General features: G+C 39.0%; 1 protein-coding gene across 1 annotated transcript in view; it reads right to left on the reverse strand.

Annotated features, from left to right (window-relative positions):
- Nucleotides 1-2825: 2825 nt before the first annotated feature.
- The window catches only part of LOC121167468 (nebulette-like), a 97123-nt gene continuing 78753 nt past the window's right edge, over nt 2826-21195 (reverse strand). Inside the window, 2 exon segments of the mRNA XM_040996884.1 lie at nt 2826-8067; nt 9406-9512. Of these exon segments, the coding sequence (XP_040852818.1) occupies nt 7891-8067; nt 9406-9512 (284 nt within the window). The 3' untranslated portion in view covers nt 2826-7890.

Raw genomic sequence — 21195 nt, forward strand, 5'->3', positions numbered from 1 at the left:
CACATGGCAATTTACTTGTGTGTGTGTGTCTGAGTAACATCTGTTGTGCATATAAATACATAGATGCATACACCACATTTTCCTTTGCCCTTTCACCTGATGGATACCCAAGTTGATTGTATATTCTGGCTATTTTATACAGTGTTGTAATAAACACCCATGGGCAGATGTCTCTTCAACTTGCCATTTGCATTGGACAGATACCTAATAATGGGATGCCTGGATCATATGGTAGATTTCTAGGTTTTTGAGTAACCTTTATTCTACTTCATAATAGCTGAGCTAATTAGCATTTCTAAGAAGTGTATAAGAGATCTATTTTCTTCGCATTTTCACCAGCTGTTTTGTTTGTCTTCCTGGCTGGAGTGAGATAATCTCATTATTGTTTTGGTAATGTATTGCCCTATTATGATACTGGGCCTTTTTCATATATTTGCTGGCTGTTTGTATACTGTTTTATCTCTTTTTTGAGAAATGCCTATCTTGGTTATTCATCCATTTTAAAAATTCATTTGATATTAATCTTTGATAATCTTCACAGGATCCAGGAAACAACTTCTAATTACAAACTGATTGTCAACAGTCCATAAAGTAAAACAATAAAATTTGAGGAATTGCATGACATTTTTATCTGTAATAATGATTGGCATGGCAATCATATTATTGATTTGCTATTGAATACTTTGTTGGGGAGGACATTGTGCAACTCTTTTTCATTACTCATGAAATGTATTGCTTGTCAAAATGAATTACCCTATCACATCATTTACTGGCAATAAAGTAAAAATATGAAACCCACAGTTTGTAACAGCAGACCTGGGACTCTGTGGATTGAGCCACTGTGGTTGGGAAGCACAAAAAGGCCCTCCAAAACACCCCAAGGAATAGGTTGATGTGTAAAGCTGAAAAGAACAGGACTTGCCTTCACAAACAGCCCTACAAATGGGAAGGGACAGCAGAGTGGCAATGCTCTGAGTAAGTTTCACGTACCTGCCATGGGCTCCCAAATGGGTGGCAGCTACTGAGTCTCAGTCCCTTCCCACCATTCCATGACTCTTGTCTCTACCAGTCATCTACCTTACTTTTTATTCTATTCTAAATGTCCCTGCCCCTATTTCATGGTGTTTTCTTAATCATACCTTCTGCTCACACACAGCTGATGCCTCCTCCAGATCCCTTTCTCTATGGCTTTAATCTTCAATAATGCAAGCAATAACCAACTTCCTCGATGTACTGAACTCAGGTCTCCCCAGGCAGATGACAGTAAGTCCAATCACTACCACTGGACAAAGCTCGTGTGCAGACCTCTGGGTCACCTCAATCCAGCCAGCTGTTGCGGCCAGAGAAGTGGCATCCTGTGGGGTGCAATGTGATTATCTACGCACAACAAAAAATAATTTGGGCCACATGGCTTCAAGACAGTAACCTCTAGAAGAAGGCAAGAAATGTGATTACCCTGGGTCAAGAATCAGAAGTGAGCTCATTTAAAAAGCAAGTTGCTCATTCAAATAGGAAGGGATACGGGAAAGCTTCCTGTTTTGTTAAGTAAAATAACAAGAGTTCAGATTTTGCTCATTTTTGTGTTTGCTACAAAAGAAAGAAAGAGAGAAAGGGAGGGAGGGAGTTGGGGAGGATGGGAAGGAGGAAGGGGAGGAGGAAGGGAGAAAGGGAGAGAGCGGGACATGAAGATTAAAACGCCATGGCATAAACAGAAAATCAACAACTGGGCCCTTTGTTCTCATATTGATTTGTCACCACTTAAAACCCATTTTCTAGTTCAATTTTTTTTTCATCATAATCCTGCTACTCCCAAACACAAACACAATAGACAAAGGCTTAAGAATCCTGCTTGGAATTACAGAAAGGAGTTAAGTTCACGTTTGGACCATATCCAGCTTTCCACCATCACAAAAGTCTTATTCAATCCCTCTGAGTAGGAGAAACACATTACATAAAGGAATGAAACTGTGCTTTTATCTACCCTTTAATTTAATATGTCTGAGTATTTTTGTAGAAAGTTATTTTGGTTATAAGCTTCTGGTTGTTACCATGTCTTAATTACCTTTAAAACAATTTTTACAAAACTTCAAGTTGCAATAATATAATCAGAAGGACAGAATTCCCTAATTCTAAATGACTTTATGTCAGAAAAAAATTTCCTAAGTTCATTTCTTCTGTGGTCTGGATTCTGTGGTAGGGATGTGTGTTGGGTAGGTGGGTGAGGCAAGGTGTAGAGTCTTAGGAAAAAAATAGCAAATTACTCAAACAAATAATTGTTCTATTTTTGAAATTTCAAATGTCATGAGTATGCACACCACTGCCATAAATATATTCATTCTAGGTAGCTGGAATATGAAAAACAAAAATTCAACATTTAGAAGCTGCCAAAGTCTATCAGTTGACCATAAAGAAGAAATGTGTGCCAAACAAGGACTTTTACAAAGTAATATAATGCTAATATCTAAGTTTTAATATAACTTATACAAGCACAAAAACAAGGACTAACCCACTTTTTTTCAGTTATAAGGAAATGGGGGGGGGTAATTAACGTTCCATGATATACAAGTCATTCCTAGTTTAAAAATCAGAGGATCTTCCTATTTCATAGCATCAATTTGTTCTTGTTCTGTTCTTTCTGCTAAGATGCTTCTTTTATCTTATGAATACAAGAAAATTAGAACTGTACTGCTGAGGACACAGAGGAATTTGTTCTTAAAAGAAGTCAACTACAACGATGTACTACTGCAGTACTTTGATACAGAGTAAGAGAGAAACTGAGCTTGAAACAATATTGATATCACAGAAAAATAAGCTCACTTCAAGGAAGAAAGCACATCTTGAATGACTCACCAGTGGAAATGCCCTAAGTCAACACACATCTGTGACAGATAAGATGGGAACTATCACGACAATTCTAACACCCAGTGTGCTTTCAGGGAGTGTAGCCTGCATCCAATAACCCATGTGCCAAGAAACACGGTGAGAGTCAAGAAGTAGAACCACTTTGTTATATCCTGCATTTATTTAAGCAAACCAGATGTGTAAAGATAGGAAATTAATGCATTTTAATGTTTTACAAATACAGAAAGAAGACACCAACTTTTAAGACCCTGAAGAGAGTGCATCTGAGAACACAATTCTATCATAGGAGACCACTTGCAGGGACCACATGAAAGCCACAGTCATCGAGCCCATTTGTCATTCTTTTTACATTGCTCAAGTTGCTTCTAAAGATAAATCAGTGATTCGCTTCCACATGAATACAAATACTAATGATTATGATTGCCTTGAAGGGTCTGTGAGTGACTATGCTATACATACATGATGCTGGGCTGAATGTGTTATTTCAATGCCATTGTACATTATGCTGGGGAGAAATAATGTCTTACTACACATCTACTATGACATCCACTAAAATATGAACTAATTTGCATAGGTTAGTCCTTTGGACAGCACAATGTTGCTCTAGTCCACCACCAAGGCTTAAAGATTCACAGTGTAGAGGAAAAAAAAATGAATTAAAGCATTTCTACTAAAATATATTTTAATAGCTGGTGTTAACAATTTGCATAACCAACACCAAATTTTGTTAATAACATTGTACCATCCAATAAGCCTCTTCATTTGAAAAACATTTTGAATGTTTGCTTCAAAACGGCTAGGTTCTCAAGGTTAGTACAGTCTTGCATATTTATCATCAGTCACAATTCTACGTGTTTCAAAGGAAGTAGAAGCCAAACTGCAATGGTTCAATTTTGCATTTTTCCACAGGTCAAAAGCCAATAGTTCTATATCACATCTGTCACACCCTTGGTGCTGCTTCCCCAAATGTACAGAAGCTCATTATATGGACACTGGAGAGTGGGACTGTGATAGAGTTTTTCCTTTGAAGCAATCCTTTTTATCAGCAACTGGATCACAAAGAAGTAGATACTATGCAAACCGAACACCACATTTCAAACACAAACAGCATATGCAATTCCCATGAATTTACCAAAATAATATGGACAGAATGGGCAGAAAATTTGCCTGGGCAGCTCCCCAGGCCCATGAATTCCAGTAGCATGAGCATCACAGGAGGATGACCACAGAAGTCTCATAGGATGTCTCGATTTTCTTGACCATCAATAGTTGACAACCTATTGCCTGGAAGGGGCCCTTATGGGACACGCTAGAGAGACACTCCCTTTTCAGTATCTGTAAGACAGGTTGTACCGCGACTTGTTTGCCTAAAATAGTCTCATCTCCATGTCAAGCCACCCAAAACTACGGCAATCTAGTCATGTTAGATTATCAGAAGCAAACAAAGTTCATTTTATATAGCGAATTCAGCCTTCTAACAAAATTATTCTCTTATAATAGATATTTCAAATACCAAAGCTAAATTTAATGTTTCTATATCTCAACTATATATAAATCCATAAGGAATCTTTCAGAAATAGATGGAAGTCAACATTTTCTAAAATTCTAAACCTTTACAGGTAAATACAATTAGCTACCACCATTAATATTTCTCAGGGGCATTCCCATCTCCCCACCACGAAAATACCATTTATAATAAAATATCACTATAGAATAGGAAAAATTTTGCTTGTTTAGCCTTCTTTCCAAGAGCATAACAGATAAACAGGGTAATCAGAAAGGCACCTCTTTTGTATATATCTGTGTTATAATCTTGGTTTAAACTATATCCACTTTATATAGCAATGCGTTAGCAAAGATCATACATACCATCTTCTAATTAGAAACAGTCCGTGGGAAATCATGAACCTGAAAACAAGGGGTGCCACTTGTACTTCCACTGTGTCTTTCAGAAAAGTCTTCCTAACCTATAGAGCGCTGTAGAGCTCTGCATGGAGGGACAAGGAACGTTCAAACTGGCAGACCCACAGTCTCATCACCTTCCGGCAGAAAAGGAGCCACTCTCATGCCAGCCACACTCAGACAGGTGCTTGTGAAATTGTGCTTACAAATCCCTGCGTGGTCCCCTGGGGTCAGGCCCAGGCCTCTGGGGAGAGCTGACAACCAGATAAATATCTCAAACTGAGTTACACTGCGATGTGCAGACAATACCAAGAAGACATCGAGCATTCATTTCGCAACAGGTCAGAAATAGCAAGCTTTCCTGAGAACAGGCACTAGTAGAAATATTAACTACAAAAACAACATGATATTCTGTTGTGATCCCTTTTCGAGAGATGACCCACATACAATTTTGTTTTCAAAGCCTTATAAAAGCATATTAAACTACTCGTTGTGCTTTACTCAGGCTTGAGAACACATCCCACTTAGAAAATCAGGGTGTAGCCTTCTGTGTGTGGGCACTTGCAGTCTTCTTGATTTTTTAAGGACTTGTTTTCACAACTCTTCTTTAGCTGTCAGTGTTACAGGTAAGGTCACTGTAGCCAAGCTGAAGAGGAGCAGGAGGCATGTGGCAGGTGGAAGAGCTATTTCCAGAACGGTGCTTAAAAAAATAATGCTGTAAAAATAGCACTTTGGTATCACACATCTGTGTTTCCTGTATTTCTACTGAGAAGTTTAATATCCTGACAAAGCTTTAGTAAAGATACCAATACCATTGAATGGCAACCCCAACTGCATGCAATGTCGTGTGCTGCCTCTGTCTTTATCATAGGATGATTCACCCTCTGGATTCTGACCAGTTGATAATGGCTAGGAGCTAAACAAACATCACGAGACTTTACCCAAATAGGTGCCGACTTCACATTCAACAAATATGACTTTGAAATCAATGGATGTGAAAAACAGGAGATATCAAACTGCTACTGAATGGTAACTGTACTAACTATAAGCAGTTTCAGGACAGTCTGCTTTGAGCTTCCTATAAATGTGTTATTTCTCAAAAATTCTACATTTAGCCTGGAAACGCAATCAACAAATGCTTTTAAAATCACCAACAGTGGTCTCCCGGGTGAAACATAAATACATACTCTATGATAAAAACGGGTGGGCTTATCGCCCTAGATTCTAATGCACAGATTTACCCAAAAATACTGCAAATTCAGCTTGTATTGGTATGTTTGTATAGACAAACCTCAGAATTCAAATAGGTTTAATCAATTTAACCATGATCAATCATTTCAAAGAATCAGTGAAGCTGGTTATTGGTAATCTCTCAAATGCCTTCCCCAAACTCTATTTGCCTCAATTTTTTAAATTGTATATCACTGTAGCATAGATGAAACTTGGATGTAATAAAGTTTTTCCTCTTTCAGTCTAATAAAATGAAATTATAGATTTTCAAAACTATTGAGCTAAATAATCATAAACATCAGTGAGTCAGCTTTGTCCTCTGGGCTGGTAAACATTGCAATAAAGATGCCTTGCAGAACCTGCTGTTAACTTCCTTGACTACATCACGTAAGGTGGGCACTCCCACAGCCCATAAATTGGATGACATGCTTGCAACTTTGCCTTTTTAGTGTGCATTTCCAGAGTCAGAGCCTCTAAGAAAGCCACCCTGTTGCAGGTCACAAAGGGCACATTCAGAGTGGCTGCCCACCTTGACTGCAGCCCCCAGGTGAAGCTTCAGGGTCCACCAGCAATATACGCACTGATGGTTATGCATGAAGCAAAACCCTGCAAAGTCACTCATTTGAAAACCAAAAGGTGACAACTATTGCTGTCTTAGTGGAGAGCATGTTGGGCATATACCTGAAAAATCACTCCTTACCTCATCCACTAAGGTGATGCAGAAAGTGTTAGGAATTCTTAAGAACCAGCATCAGTGGCTAGGATCTGAATGGCAGTTTTTGCACTCAGAAGCCACATCACCACAAGGTGGACTTGGCCACTTTTGGTTTGCTGGGAATTTTTTCCCCTCAAACATTCCACAGTCCATCCCCCCCCCCCACTGGTTCCTATTAATTTTTCTTCACTTTAAAATCAACAGCAGTGCTAAGTTAATGAAAGCTGCTTGATAAACACCTAGATCACTTATTTACTAGAGTATACATGTTATTTTCTAAGATGTAAATCCCTCAAAACTAGAGTACAATGCAGCAGGAAAATCTCAAGCAACTTTTCAAAATATGTAATTCTGATGAACCGGCAACTAGAGGAAGGGCCATAGGGAGCAGCCACACTTTTTGCTTTAATTACAGGAGTGGGCAGCGCAGTTGCCTATGTTACAGAAGCTGGAACTTACGGGACATGCAATGGAGTCAGGACGGCCAGGAAAACATGACATCACAGTGGCCCCATTAGAGCAGCTGTGAAGGGCCTTGGTCCTGACACTGTACACCAGGGTCCAGAGAATGGAGATGGAGCGTACAAATGAGAACAAAGAGATCTCAAGTCAGTCTAGAAAACGTGGACATCTCTAGGTCCCTAAGGCCACTAGTCCACATAATTATAACCAGACTGTCTTATCCCCAACGCTTCCATTGATTGTCTTAGGCAATTTTTGCTTGAGCAAGAAATCGCCTAGTGACTCAAAAGCTCATCAGTATTTAAGTTATTGGCTGCATTACTGAGTTAAGTGGATTGGCTTCTTGGTGGTGATTCCAAAGTGACAGCTAAGAAATCGTATATTACTCATTACATTGAAGGGACAATCAACACCTCTATTAAAATCTACAAAAATACATTTTCCCAGAAGGGTTCAATAGCCAATCAAAAAAAAAAAAAAATCACAAACACAGTTAGCAGCACCAGGTCTCCAGACATTAACAATTTTGTGTATAAGAATTAGCGAAAATGCTGCTGCTTTCACCCCAGAAGTCATTCTTCCTGGTACCTGTGTGTCTACTCGTCAAAGTAAGGATACATTATTGTAAAATAACTGCCAAATTTCCTTAAAAGTATCACCTATCTTTTAAAAAGGTTTAGAATACATGAGAGTAAAGCAGAAAGGACAAAGAGAAAGACTTAATTAACAAACTCAATGTAATTGGCCGGAAGCATCCCTGTTCTGCCTGTCCTCTGCACGGTGCCATACATCCAGCCATCATCGATGGGCTGCACGTTGACAATGTAGTCGCCGTCTCGGAAGGAGACTTCATCTTCATCCTGGGCGCTGTAATCATACATGGCTCGGTAGGTTCTCTGCAAAGGCAAAAAGTAATTACACGATGCATGTCAAAGCAGCCATGGCTCTAGATACTTAGCCCACAAGTACAGTAACTGTTAGGAACATTAGCAAGCACATTGCTTTCGAGGCATTTGTCTAGTTGTACTGATTTCAAGTTAACCAGCTTAACAAAATACACTTCTGGTGGGTAAATCCAGTTTGAAACCGCAGTTATAACAGCAAGCCTGTGGGAGAATAGGCTTGGAGGAGTAAAGCCAACTTCCCAGCATCACACAATTTCAGCATCTCAGGTTATGCAGGGTCTCCCTCATGTCAGTCTTCAGAGAACAAAACCCACCACATTGGCAGTCCCCAGTACTCTGGCAGAGGCCATGGACTTTTCTTAAACAAGAACTAGGGATTTTTGTTTCGCTTCAAAGGTATTTTAAAGAAAGATAATCTACTCACTTCTTAGATGTTTTGATATCACACTGACAGAAATTCAGCATATAAATGTGCAGAATCTGGAGGCACGCATTATGGAAGTATCCCTGGGAAAATCCTGAAACTGAGTGTTCCTATGTTTATTCTTATCTCGGGTTATGAGTTCAGCTGTATCAGAGAATCTCAAAATCCAGGGCATTCCCAAGCTGAGGATACTGCCAGGGCACAAAGGATGCCAGAGAAATTCAAACAGTCACCTGTTTCTAAGTGTTCGGGGACAATCAGGAGGCTGTGTCAAATTTTTGGAAAAGTAATTCCAGCATGAGATGTCAGGCATAAACAGGTGGCTTCAAACTCCACACTTAGTGGATGCATCAGTAATTCAGGATTTCCAGTGGGGGAATCTGAAGATGTGTGCTTTTCTCCTGTGCCATTTAGGTTTTTATGGTCATTTTGATTAAATATCAAGACTAACTCTTCAACATGCCCTTCAAATATGAAGGCATTTCAAAGAGTTCGTGAAAAAATTGAATTAAAGATCAGTTTATTTTGATGCAAAAAAATAAAGAAAAATTCTAAATCCAGACATAGTTATTTCGCAATATACATTTTTCATGAGTTGTTTGAAGATTCCTCCCATCTGTGCTTTTAGGCATGGATTACATCACTTGATGATACTAGTTATAAAAAATAAATCAAGATATTGCACAGGATCCATTTATTTTTTTATATGCTTACTAATGCCTTCCTTTTTCAACAGTTTATGCATTCCTCACTTCCTTTGAAAGAGCTGTAGAACTAGCAGCACTTCCTAACTTTTCTGTATATGAAAAGGCTCAGTATTCATCTAGACTCTCCCATGTATGTTTATACTGGTGCTTCCACGATAGGAGGCTGGATAAGAAGATGCACGCATGATTGACACTTACTAGATTTGGAGGATGCTGCATGGACCTCATGGATGACACACTGGCCTGGTGCATGAACCCGTAGCCCTGGGAATGGCTTTGCTGGTAGGCTCCAGGAAGAACAGGTGCTGTGTGGGAAGCACACGTGCATGAACACAGCTTAAACTCAGCTGTAAAACACCACTGCCCCAGCCCTCCCAGGAACCCCGCGCTGTGCTGGCAGCTTCTGAAAGAAAACGCCTTTGTCAGTACGTGTGTATTTGGGTAGCAGGGTTATGAGCCACCTCTGGATTAGCAGTGATTCCAGTAAGTAAGGACACACAGGGAAAATCAGTAAGACATGCAGTGGAAAAATATTTGAAGTATTTTTACTACTTGGTATGTGACAACTACACAACCACAAAGCAACATTCCCAATAATCCCTTGACAAAATTCCAGTTTCATTTGGCCACACAATCCTTCCAGGCATTTTCCAAAAACTAAAAGCCATATTTTTACAGGAACATAATGGATTGCCAAGCCAGCGCCGGAGTATCAGTGTTTCTCAGGTGCTTCTCATACAACAGGTCACTCTCAGAATTTCAAGACACACAGACGAAGGGTGATTTTACAAAGATGGTAAAAATAACATCGTTGACAATATGTTGGCTCAGCAAATCATGAAAAGCCTACAGCCTTTAGAGAATCTTTTATTTAGAAGTTATGGATTCTTCATTTTGTTTTGGTTTAAGTCAAGCCAATGCACATATCATGAAGTCAGTCAGATGAATAAGGTACCACATTATTTAAAAATCTTGTAAGCTTTGTCTTTCTATATTAAAATGATAGTATTGTCCAGTTGGTATTGTTCTTGCCACTCTTTGTGACAACCCAAAAAACACTTCTCCTGTGTGAGAACTCTGAACTTTAGAGAAACTAACACAGAAGCTGCATGCAGAAACCAACAAGCATCTGACTGTTTCTCTGTAACCTGGATTTCAGAGCTAGGAGCTTGAGGGGAAATGAGAGTATCTTAGCAGCATGTCCTGCCTCAGGCTTTGAAAAATTTATGTTAGCAATTATGTACTTCTAATTCTGTATAACTTGTAGATATATCTGCTATAAATTTCATAAGACTCTGCCATTTTTGTTTAATCAGGTTGAACATATAAAGTAATTGTAATAGGTTGGTTTATTCAGGACAGTTTTTATAATAAAAGGGATAAGCAGATTATTTTTGATATGATGAATAATTAATATTTTCTAAGTGGCTGATTTATTCTAATGATATGTGAGATCTATATTTTAAAGGAATTTAATCATTAGCAAATCAGAGATCATTAATGTGTTCTCCAGATGATAATATTAGGTTAAATGCAGATGTTTTCACACTGTGTTGAGTGAATTTGTACTATAATGCTGCTACAAATTGCATTAAATATCCACTTAAAGCATCAAAGACAAATTAATAGGGTCTTTCCTCAAATGGTAGTTCCACTGCAAAGTTGCTAAAATGTCATTAAACATCAAATACTTCAGAAAATGGCACTTTTTAAACATGTCAGCTCAATTTAAATATTTAATATCAAGAGATGTCAAGAACTTTGTTAAAATCAACCCATAAAGGGAGAAAATAATGAAATTTCCATAATAATTTTCTACGTGCATTTACTCAGCATTGTGTGTGCTAGAAGATGGAAGCGCTGACCATTCTTTTACTTGCTGCTTTAACTCTGAGTAAACATGGATTAATCCATGTGTATACACAGCTTACTGTACTGTCTGTCACACAGTCAGCCTCTGTAACTGGTAACAAGCTTTATGACCATTGTCCATGTTCTGGGCAGGCCAGGCATGATAGTGACTGATAATGCAACTCTGGGAGTAGTCCTGGCCCTGTCCCTAGTTAAGTTAATGTCTGGATGCTTAGAGCCTTTCCAATTAAATATGTGGATCCACGAGTCATTCTACATGCCCACATTCGATGGTCTTGAGCTGGGTTTGAAACCATTTAAACCCAGAACATTAAGCCTGGCACACATCTGTACCCTGGTCAGCGTAACTGGGTTCTACACCCAGCCCCAACTCTTGACTTCAGCTTCCTGGCAGCTTGGATCTTGGGAGGTAGTAGAGTAGGTGATGGCTGAAGTAGTTGGATCCTTGTCACCCACCGGGGAATGTGGATCGGTTTGCCAGCTAGTGGGCATTTGGAGAGTGAGCTAATAGACAAGAACTCACTCTGTCTCCCTTTTGACTTCTCAAAAAATAAATCTTAATTACTGATCCCTTCTTTAATTATTATTTGCATCTACTTGTAAATTCTGAAGCTTTCATTAAACATAAACATCTTTGTAAGCTTACTTCAAACAAAATGAGAGGCCAACATTAACAATGGTTCAGTGAGTTAACCCACTGCCTGTGAATCAGGCATCCTATATGAGTGCTAGTTCAAGATCCAGCTGCTCTCCTTTTGAACCAGCTCCCTAATGCACCTAGGAAAGTAACAAAAGATGACCCAAGTGCCTGGGCTCCTGCCACCCATGTGTGAGACCCAGGAAGAGTTCCTGGCTTCAGGCTTCAGCCTGGACCTGCCCTGATTGTTGCAATCATTTGGGGAAGTGAAGCAGCAGATGGAACATCTCTCTCTCTCTCCTTCTTTATAACTTTACCTTGATTAAAATCCAATGTGACATTATTTGCTATGAATTTTAATTTTTGATATTCAGAATTAGGTACAAATATTTTCCTTTTTTAGGTACATTTTCAAAAATTTGGAGAAAAAAGTTGCAGGAAGAAAATGGAAAAAAATGAAAAGCACATTATTTCATACTGCGTAATATATTTATGCTCCCATAACTGATACATCACAGTGCTCACCTAGTGAATTGACACATATGACCTTCAAGGAGACTGTGTAATAACTATCAAACAAGACAAGAAAGAAATGTGTTGCCTGAAATCACTGAGGGTTGCAGAAGCAGGAGATAGAGCTAAGAGTGAGAAACTATACAGAAAATATTATCCACGGATCCCTTCTAGTTCCTCTTTGTGCCTCTATTGATTGCTCTTTTTAAATTATTCTATTATCTCCCATGGTACAGTTTTGTAGGTATAAGGATTCGCCCATTTCTCTCTGCCCTTATTCTTCCCCACCTTCCCCTCCCACGATTCTTCTCCATCCTCACATATATTACAGCAGTATAGTTCTCCAGCAACAATTGCAAGTTCAACATTCTGTTACCCACATATACCACAGCACTGTAGGTATAGACAAAGGCAGAAAATCTAGCATCATATTATTGAGGTATATTTAACTGTTCCACTGGGAGTCCTTCCTTTGGGAGTAGCTATGCATATTGTAGGCTATCTTCACTTTCTGGTATGCAAGTCTTCATTATACATTTCATTGATGAGAATATATGTATATATTTGTTCACCTATGCATCCATTTATTATATATTCTGCATAAATATTACCTTATATCAGAGAGAATATATGACATTTGTCCTTTGGGGATTGGCTTATTTACTGAACATAATGATCTCCAATTGGGACCATTTTGTTGCAAATGGTAGAATTAAAAGAATTTCATCCTTTTTAAAGGCTCAGTAGCGTTCCATGGAATACATATACCACAGTTTCTACATCCACTCCTCTTTCAATGGGTATCTGGGTTGTTTTTATGTTTTCATTACTGTGGATTGTACTGCTACAAATTAGGGTAGCTTCCCATATACAGATCTCATTTTTTGGAATATATTCTCAGGAGTTGAATAGCTGGACCACATGGCAGATCAGTTTTCAGTTGTCTTAGCACTCTCCATACTGATTTCCATAGTGGCTGAGCTATCCTACACTCCCATGAACAGCGGAGTATGATTTTACCCCATATCCACACCAGCAGGTGTTGTTAATAGATCTCTGAATGCTGGCCAATTTCACTGGAGTTAGGTGGAACCTCAAGGTAGTTTTTATTTGTATTTCTTTAGTAGCTTATGGAAATCACTCTTATATCCCTCTTTGACTAAATTATTTAACACAAAAATTTACATGGATGCTATAAAATCTTGTTACTTACTGTAGCAATACAAGAGCTTTTAGGAAGTTCCTATTATAGCTATGAAAAACATTACCTGAAAGCCCAGAGACATCAGCTTAGATAAAGCAAACACCAACTTAAAAAATGGTGGTGGTGGTAGGGAGCGGGGAATGAGGGGCAGAGGGCGAGGGGCAGAGGGGCGGTTGATGGAAGATCTGCTTCTCCTCTCTGTCTCTCCCTCTCTCTCTCTTCCTCCCTGGTCCATTCTCCACTCCCCACCTTCGTAGCTTTCACAATCTAATAAATCTAAAAATAAGCATTTGGTTATAAGATAGCTTTATCAGATATGTAATTTCTTCCATGAGCATATGAAATTTGAAGGGATTTGCAGAAGCAAGATGTTAGGCTAATTTTATAATCAGGGCTTCTTATCAAAGAAAAACACATGGCACCTGCTCTATGATGCTATTGTTTAGATCCAATTCGTATTGGCACTGATAAATAATGAAAAGATACAATTACTTTCCAATTGAAATTTGGAGGGTTTTTTAGTCAAGTAAAACTACAAATGCTTTTGTTATCCTAACACAGCAACAAAATGCAGAACTGTGACTCAGCTTTCATTTAACCTTGGTAAGATTTATTGACCAAAGTCCTAGAAGCTGAATAAAGCTCCAAGCATTTTCGGCTCTACCACAAGTCCTACAACAATTACAAAACTAGAAATGTCTCTTTACTGCGCAGCAAAGTTCCTCCATCAACAGCCAATACTAATATTTCCTGCTTCACATCTGTTCCTAAAATGGAAGGAGATACACCCAACATAAAGCAAAACAAACAAAAATCTCAGAGGATACAGAGATCATAAAAAAGAAGGAAGATCGGGAAGCAAGGAAATCTACGTAAACATACCAAAATGAGAGTAACTGAATCAAAGAAATGGTCCCATAATTAAAGGGATTAAGTTACCCAAATAGGATTCCAGGTTGAGTATTGCACCCAGAGTGGATGGAAAATGAGAGTATTAAGGGTCTTTGGTATGCACATTGCTTTGCATCTTGTCCTTTGCTGATCACAACTGTCTCCTATAATGGATATCATTCCTGCTTCAGGAGATTAAGTAGGAAGGCAGTATACCAATTATCTTCATGTAATGAAGCCAGAGTAAAGGTCTCAAATCAATAAGACAAAATGGAGGCTTTGAAGGTCCCACAATGATGGCAGAATATGTAGATGGCCAAATTCTGAACGCAAGGCTTCAATGAATAGCTATAGCTGTAACATGAACAGAGAAAACATTTTTTTTCCCCCGTAGGCATACTTTTCTAACAATCCAGAATAAGGAGAGTATCATTTTTCAGAAACTTGCCAATGAAGAGTTTAGGATACCATGGAACTATTATCATATCTCATAACACTACATAACAGCAGTTTTTATCAGTTCATGCACATTTAAGAACTTAAGATTCTGTTTTCAAAACAAATAATCTCTATTTAGAAAATTAGAAGGGGAATTGATTAAAGAGAAAACATGAAGATGCCACACATTTTAAATCAAAATTTTCAGTAATGAGCTAGATCCTAACTGGATCATTTCTGGTAAAGGAATAAGGTGGCTGAGGTTAACTGACAATGAAATAGCCCTATGGTATGGACTTTAGCTAAACTTTGAGGAGGTTTCAAAGAGCACATGGAAAATGGGATTAAAAGATACTTCTTTTGGTTCAAGAAAAGCCTGAAGTTCGCAAATCCTTTCTCAAAACACACTGTTTCCATTAACCTTCTGAAGCTCTTACATCTGTTACTCAGGTTTCATGTCAGGGCTTCAGCTCCTCGTGGCTCTGGATTCTTCCCACAAGCCCTGGACTGAGAACTAAGTCCACAAAATCAATGTGGAATCTAGCAGCAAGAGGCTATTTTTTTAAATGAGAAAAATTTTCACATGGTAGAAGTCTCTTTCCTGCAGAAAACAGAAACAAGCCAGACTGCCTCTAACTTTTTTTTAAGTTTGTTGGAATTTAACTGGAAGCTGTAAATAGATAACTACCTATCTAGAAAACAACCTTGCTATATAATAAACTATAAAGAAATAACTTGGTTATTGAAAAAGAATGATTTACCATTGAGCTAAAATCACCAAGTTTTAAAGACATGCCATTTTTGGATACGAAACAATTTTCCAATTCTAGAAATCATGTTAAAACAAAATTAGTCATAACTATTTCACTTATAAGCTCTCAAACTCAGCAGGGACAACAATTTACAGAAGGAAAGGAGGTTAAGGACAGAAGACAAAAGCGTCCGGTTTTTGCAGATTCTGGCTGTGTGTGAAATTCACCTAAAATATTTGATAATGTCCAATGAACATTACGATACACGTAACATGTGTGGGGTCTCTGCCTCAAGGATCCCATCAATAGGTACGCAGTCATTGTCAAGATCACACATTCCATCCACACCATCTGATTCACAAGCTTGTGTCTTCATGCACCCAAGTCAACTCAATTTGCCTTTTAATTCCATTTTTACCTCAACTTTCTGAAGTCCTCCTGAATGATGTCCAAGTTTCCAGAACAATTAAATGAGAAGTGGCAAGAGGGGAAATTTGGGTATTGTCATGCCATTTTTCCCCGTCTCCCAGGTTGTTCAAGAAGTGGCTCTGGTGAAGGAATGCTGCACTACTGTGCCCTTCCCTCTCCCCGACGGGACAGAGGTAGAAGGCACATGTGGCTCAATCATAAACATGAAATTTCCAGGTTCCTCCTGCACCCCAACGCCTTGTGTGTAACATCTTAGGAGGAAAATGTCAAAACCAAGGACCCAGCAAAGAGCAGGGCCTGGGAAGAAAAGTCAAGGGGAAGCTCAACACCAGAGTTGACAAGTATGCAACTCTGCCAGCCAGGTAAGCACCAGAAGACACCTTGTGGAACCTAGTGCCTAAGGGCTGGCCAGGGTTAGACCTGGTCACCTTCTGAAAGACTGTGTAGCCAAAAAACTGCCTCTGCAACACTGTTAGACTCCGGAGTTTCTCCTTGTAAGCCTCCATATTATGTTTGTTTTAATTTTCTTAGTTAGATTTTATTACTATAACATATAACATCCATAAAATTATAGAATATCACTACATAACAGCAATAAAATTCCTGCTATCATTACTTTAAGGTTATAATTTCTTTTATTGCAGAATAATATATATATCATAAACTCATTTTAACCATTTTTAAGTGCACAGTTCTTTCAGCATTAAGTACATGCATGCCATACAACTTGTAAATTTCGTAAGAAAATGTAATGTACATGAAAGTGTTTAGCAGCTGGGTACACTCTGTGAAAGCCAATGAGGGAAAGATGTGGCATCAGATTCCAATTCCCCAGAAATACACACTGTAGTTACATAAACAATAAAGCAAATGTAAATCAAAAGCTTAGAACCAGGAGCCAACTTGGTTTGCCGTGGACTATCCTCATTTCAGCTCCGACAGGAGTGTCTCTCAAGAGCACACCTATTCCCTAGCAATGTGACATGCCAGGCCCCATGCTTAGCAGATCACCTACAGTATAATTGTCACCATGTTTCTCTTTTGCCATATATTTATAGTTTAGCAGATTTAAGTAATTTGGTAAAATATCACAGCTGGGTGGAAGCCAGGATTTAATGCCAACTTAATAATCTGACTTCAGAACTCAAAGTTTCCACTGTACTAAAACAAGGTAATCATGAAAGAAGTGACACAACAGCAAAAGACCAACTTCCAAACACTCATGAATTCACAAAAGTGCAATGGCTCCACTGTCTGCAGAGCAAAGAAGCTTTTGGGGTACTGAGGACCGAGGGGAGCTTACAGGGCAGGCCAGCAGCCATACTGGGTAGAAGAGGGTGGAGAGAGAGAAGGCCACAATGAGAGAGCTTCAATACACAGGAGGCTGGCCCGCATCCTCTCGAGCGCAGAGGGTGTGTGCAGAGTGACCGCTGGGAAAGTAGCCCAGCAGGAAGTTAGTGTGAATGTGATTGACAAAAAAAAAATGAGGGAGAACTAAGAAGATGAGACTCTATTCCCCACTGAGGGGAAAACACAAAGCTTGTGAACTAGCATGGCTTCTGAAGCATGGGGCTTTCGAGTTTTCTCTTTCCTTGAAAGTCGTTTTGGCATCTGATGAGAGAAACAGAGATTGATTTTATATAAGGCAATCAAGATTCAGTCATTTTATCCTGCGTGATAATTTCAAATCCATGCTCAGTATCTCACCTTCTAATGCGACTCCAACCACTTTCCCTCGGATACATGACAACCCTCATGTGGATGGCAGCTAATGATCCTCAAAATCATTCTGTACAAAACTGTCTGCACAACATCCCCCTATCAAGTCAGCCTCCCCGGAGGGGTCAGCCAGCTGTGCACACCCTACTGAATCAAAGATTCAGTTAAAGAGCAATCCTGAGATCATTTAGCCATACCTTCCATAATTTAAATAACTAGCTTTATACCACCACAGATATAAATTGAATACTTATGTTTAAAAACATGGGAGAGTCCGCCAAAAGTTCACAGAAAATGTACATTATATAAAAACTAAGCAGACATTTCAAAAATTTTTGCACTGAAAACTTTCCAATTGTGTTTTTCCATTAACTTTTTCAAGTTTTCTCACACACACACACATCAGTATTTTTATTGTTTGGCTTAGCTGGTAAACATGGTTTTGGACCCTCAAGTTCCTAAATATTGAAAATAATCTATGAAAGCATTTACATTTTAAACTATTCACTAGTTAAACTTGATTAATCTCACTAGCTCAGAAAACCAGTGTTTTGATTTAGAAGGTAACTACTTTTCTCCAGGAACAAAAAGTCTGGATATTTTCTGGAGCTACAACATAATCTGGTCTAAATAAAATTTCATAGCTTGAGATTCTTTTCCATTTTTTAAAATCATTTTTTATTTCATGAAGCAGTTCCAAAGGCTCTGGGATTTCTCTTACACTCTCCCCAAGTTACTTTCCCCCGGAACTGATTTCCCCTATATTGTTACAATAGGACTTTAGCCACTAGGCTACTGCACTGGGCCCAGAATCTTATTTCATTTTCAAAGACAAAGGAAATCTTTGCTGGGAACATTACTTTGGGCTGACTTTTTTTTTCCCCCTTTTGTAATGTAGGATATGTTGCTCCATTCCCTTCTGGTCTGTAAAGTTTCCTGTGAGAGGTCAATCGTAAATCTGACTGCAATTCCTCTATATGTCAATTGATTTTATTCACGTGCACATTTAAGAATTTTTCCCTCATCTTCAACTGAAGAGAGCTTGATTATCATGTCTCATAGTAAAGACCCCTTTTGATCAACCCTGTTGAGAGTTCTGTGTCCCTCCTGTATTCTGTTACCCAATTCTTTCTCCAGAACAGGGAAATGTTCCTTTATTATTTAATTGAATACATCTTTAAACCTGGTTTCTCTTTCTGCACCTTCTGGAACTCCCATAACTCTTACATTTGGCCTTTTAATAGTGTCTCTTAATTCTTAAATACTTTTCTTAGCTTGACTCAGCTCTGCTTTCAGCTTTTTGTTTCACCATTGAAACAAAAAATGTCTTCCAATTCTGAGATTCCTTCTTCTGCCTCCTTCATTCTATTATTGAGACTTTCTGTGTAGTTTTTAATTTATTCAATTGCATCTTTCATTTCTAATAATTATGCTTGATTTTGTTTCAGTGTTGCTATTTCCTGTGACATATTCCTTAAATTCTTGCATGTGCTTCTCATTGTTGATAAGAAGCTTTATAACAAGTTTTTAAAGTTCTTTATCTCCCATTTCCTTGATGTGTTCCTCAGTTAACTGTGAGGTTGACAAAGGCTTTTACTCCTTTGGAGAGGAGTCTGTGGTAATACTGATTGTGCCTCTGTCTCTTCTTTTGCTCGTGGTCACTGTGCTTCTAGTTAGCAGATTCTTCTCCTTAGGGCAGGTTTATAAGTGGTGTCACCCACAGGTCTACACTTTGATTTCACTTATTACCATTGGTACCCAGTTCTTTGCTTGCATTCATTTGTGTCACTCCCTCCAGCAAGTTTCGTATCTGGGCTCTTACGTTACACTTCCATCACGGTCTCCCATAACTACTGTTCCTGGCTTACCATCTCCATTCCTGTGATCCTATGCTGAGCCTGCACCGTTGTCTGTACAACCTTTCTCCCACTTCCAGTTCAAGCAGTTCCCAGGATTAGGGAGACACCAGGTGTCCTAAATAAGTAGGTTGTTGGTGGTGCTGATCTTGCTGGAACCTGCTGGCTGTTAGGTCTGAGGGCCACATGGACCTGATCTGACTCAAAGGATGCCAAAGATGATATTAAATTCCCTGTGGGACCAGTTCAATGCACTTAGCTGGAAGTGAGTTTGCTCTCAGCTCAGCACATGTGCAGCTCACTGTTGTCCCTCCAATCTCACAGCCTTTGCCACACTTTACAAAATGGCACCTGATGTGCCACTGGTTAGGTCTTGGGCCTATACAAACCTATTTTGGGACATATTTTGAGCCAGAAATGAGTGTGCTTTCAGCTTTGTGCATACGCAGTCCCGCCCCACAACCTTTGCCTCCCTATACAAGATGGCACCTGTGTGGCGCTGGTGGGGATCTGAGCTATGAAATCCACCCTGTTCCTGCACAGCCTATTTGAGGCTTGCTGCACTGTCTTTGCTCCTGGTCAAATCAAACAAATCAGCAGGATGGTAGTTCTTTGGGTTACTCCTGAGCTCCTGGTGAACTCCCCTTCCCACTTGGCTGCTGGTGGAGCTCTGGCCACCAGTGGAGTTCAGATTGCTACTTACTGACTGCCACTGGGCTGTCTGATAGTGACCAACACCACCCCATTGTCTCTGTTGCTTTCCTGTGTCCGTCATTCTCCAGGTGACCCTCTGCCATTGGCCTGTCCTTTCCTATTTCCTGTCTATGCTTCACCCTGGCTCATGATTCCCCATCTCTTTAAATGTGTCCTTAACCTATCCCACCAACTTGATTCCTCAATGGTTTGAGATTTAAGAACTTCTTTGTGTCACAAAATCTAGACAATTTACTCATAATAGAAGATTTGAAAAAACCTAGACAATTTACACTGTATGTATATTTTAACTTGCATTTTTTTCATCAAGTTTTCATGCTGGTTACCTAAGCCAGGATATACTCCCAATTTCTAGCTATGATATAAACTACAAACTTAAGGAAGATTTCTCTCTGAAGAGAAAGGAAACAATTTCTACTGCAAATTGCTTTGTTAAAATAATGTTCCTATGGCACAAAACCCAAGTTGAACATACATGTTTGTTCACTCATGTACATTATTTCTTAAAACAAAACAAAGAAATGCGTTTATATTTACATATAACTCCAACAAGAACTACACAATCATAGGCCATTCTTGGATAAAAAGAAAGACAGAGAATAGTTTCTGAGAAGCAGAGGTGCTGTTTCTATATATATAATCCCTGTCATGAAGATTGGCCTATAGACAAGAGTAAAGCTGTAGTGAATCTGATCACACAAGAGGAAGCATACAATGAAGGGCCTGGAGGACAGGAAAGAAAGATCAAGTAAAACGCAGGAACACAATGAAATGTTCCCTTGCTCTGTTGCCTGAAAAGTTGAGACCTTCTAACTAGAGCTTGCATTGGCATGATGTGAGGTACCTGGTTAAAATGAGAGGACGGAAAACACGGAAATCTGTGACTAGAGAGACAACATTTGATTATGGTGTTTTATATATCATCCATATGTAATGATGCATAGATACTCAGCATATTATGCT

This window comes from Ochotona curzoniae, unplaced genomic scaffold (assembly GCF_017591425.1).
Source record: "Ochotona curzoniae isolate NIBS_2020 unplaced genomic scaffold, NIBS_Ocur_1.0 patch372, whole genome shotgun sequence".
NCBI classification, from domain to species: Eukaryota; Metazoa; Chordata; class Mammalia; order Lagomorpha; family Ochotonidae; genus Ochotona; species Ochotona curzoniae.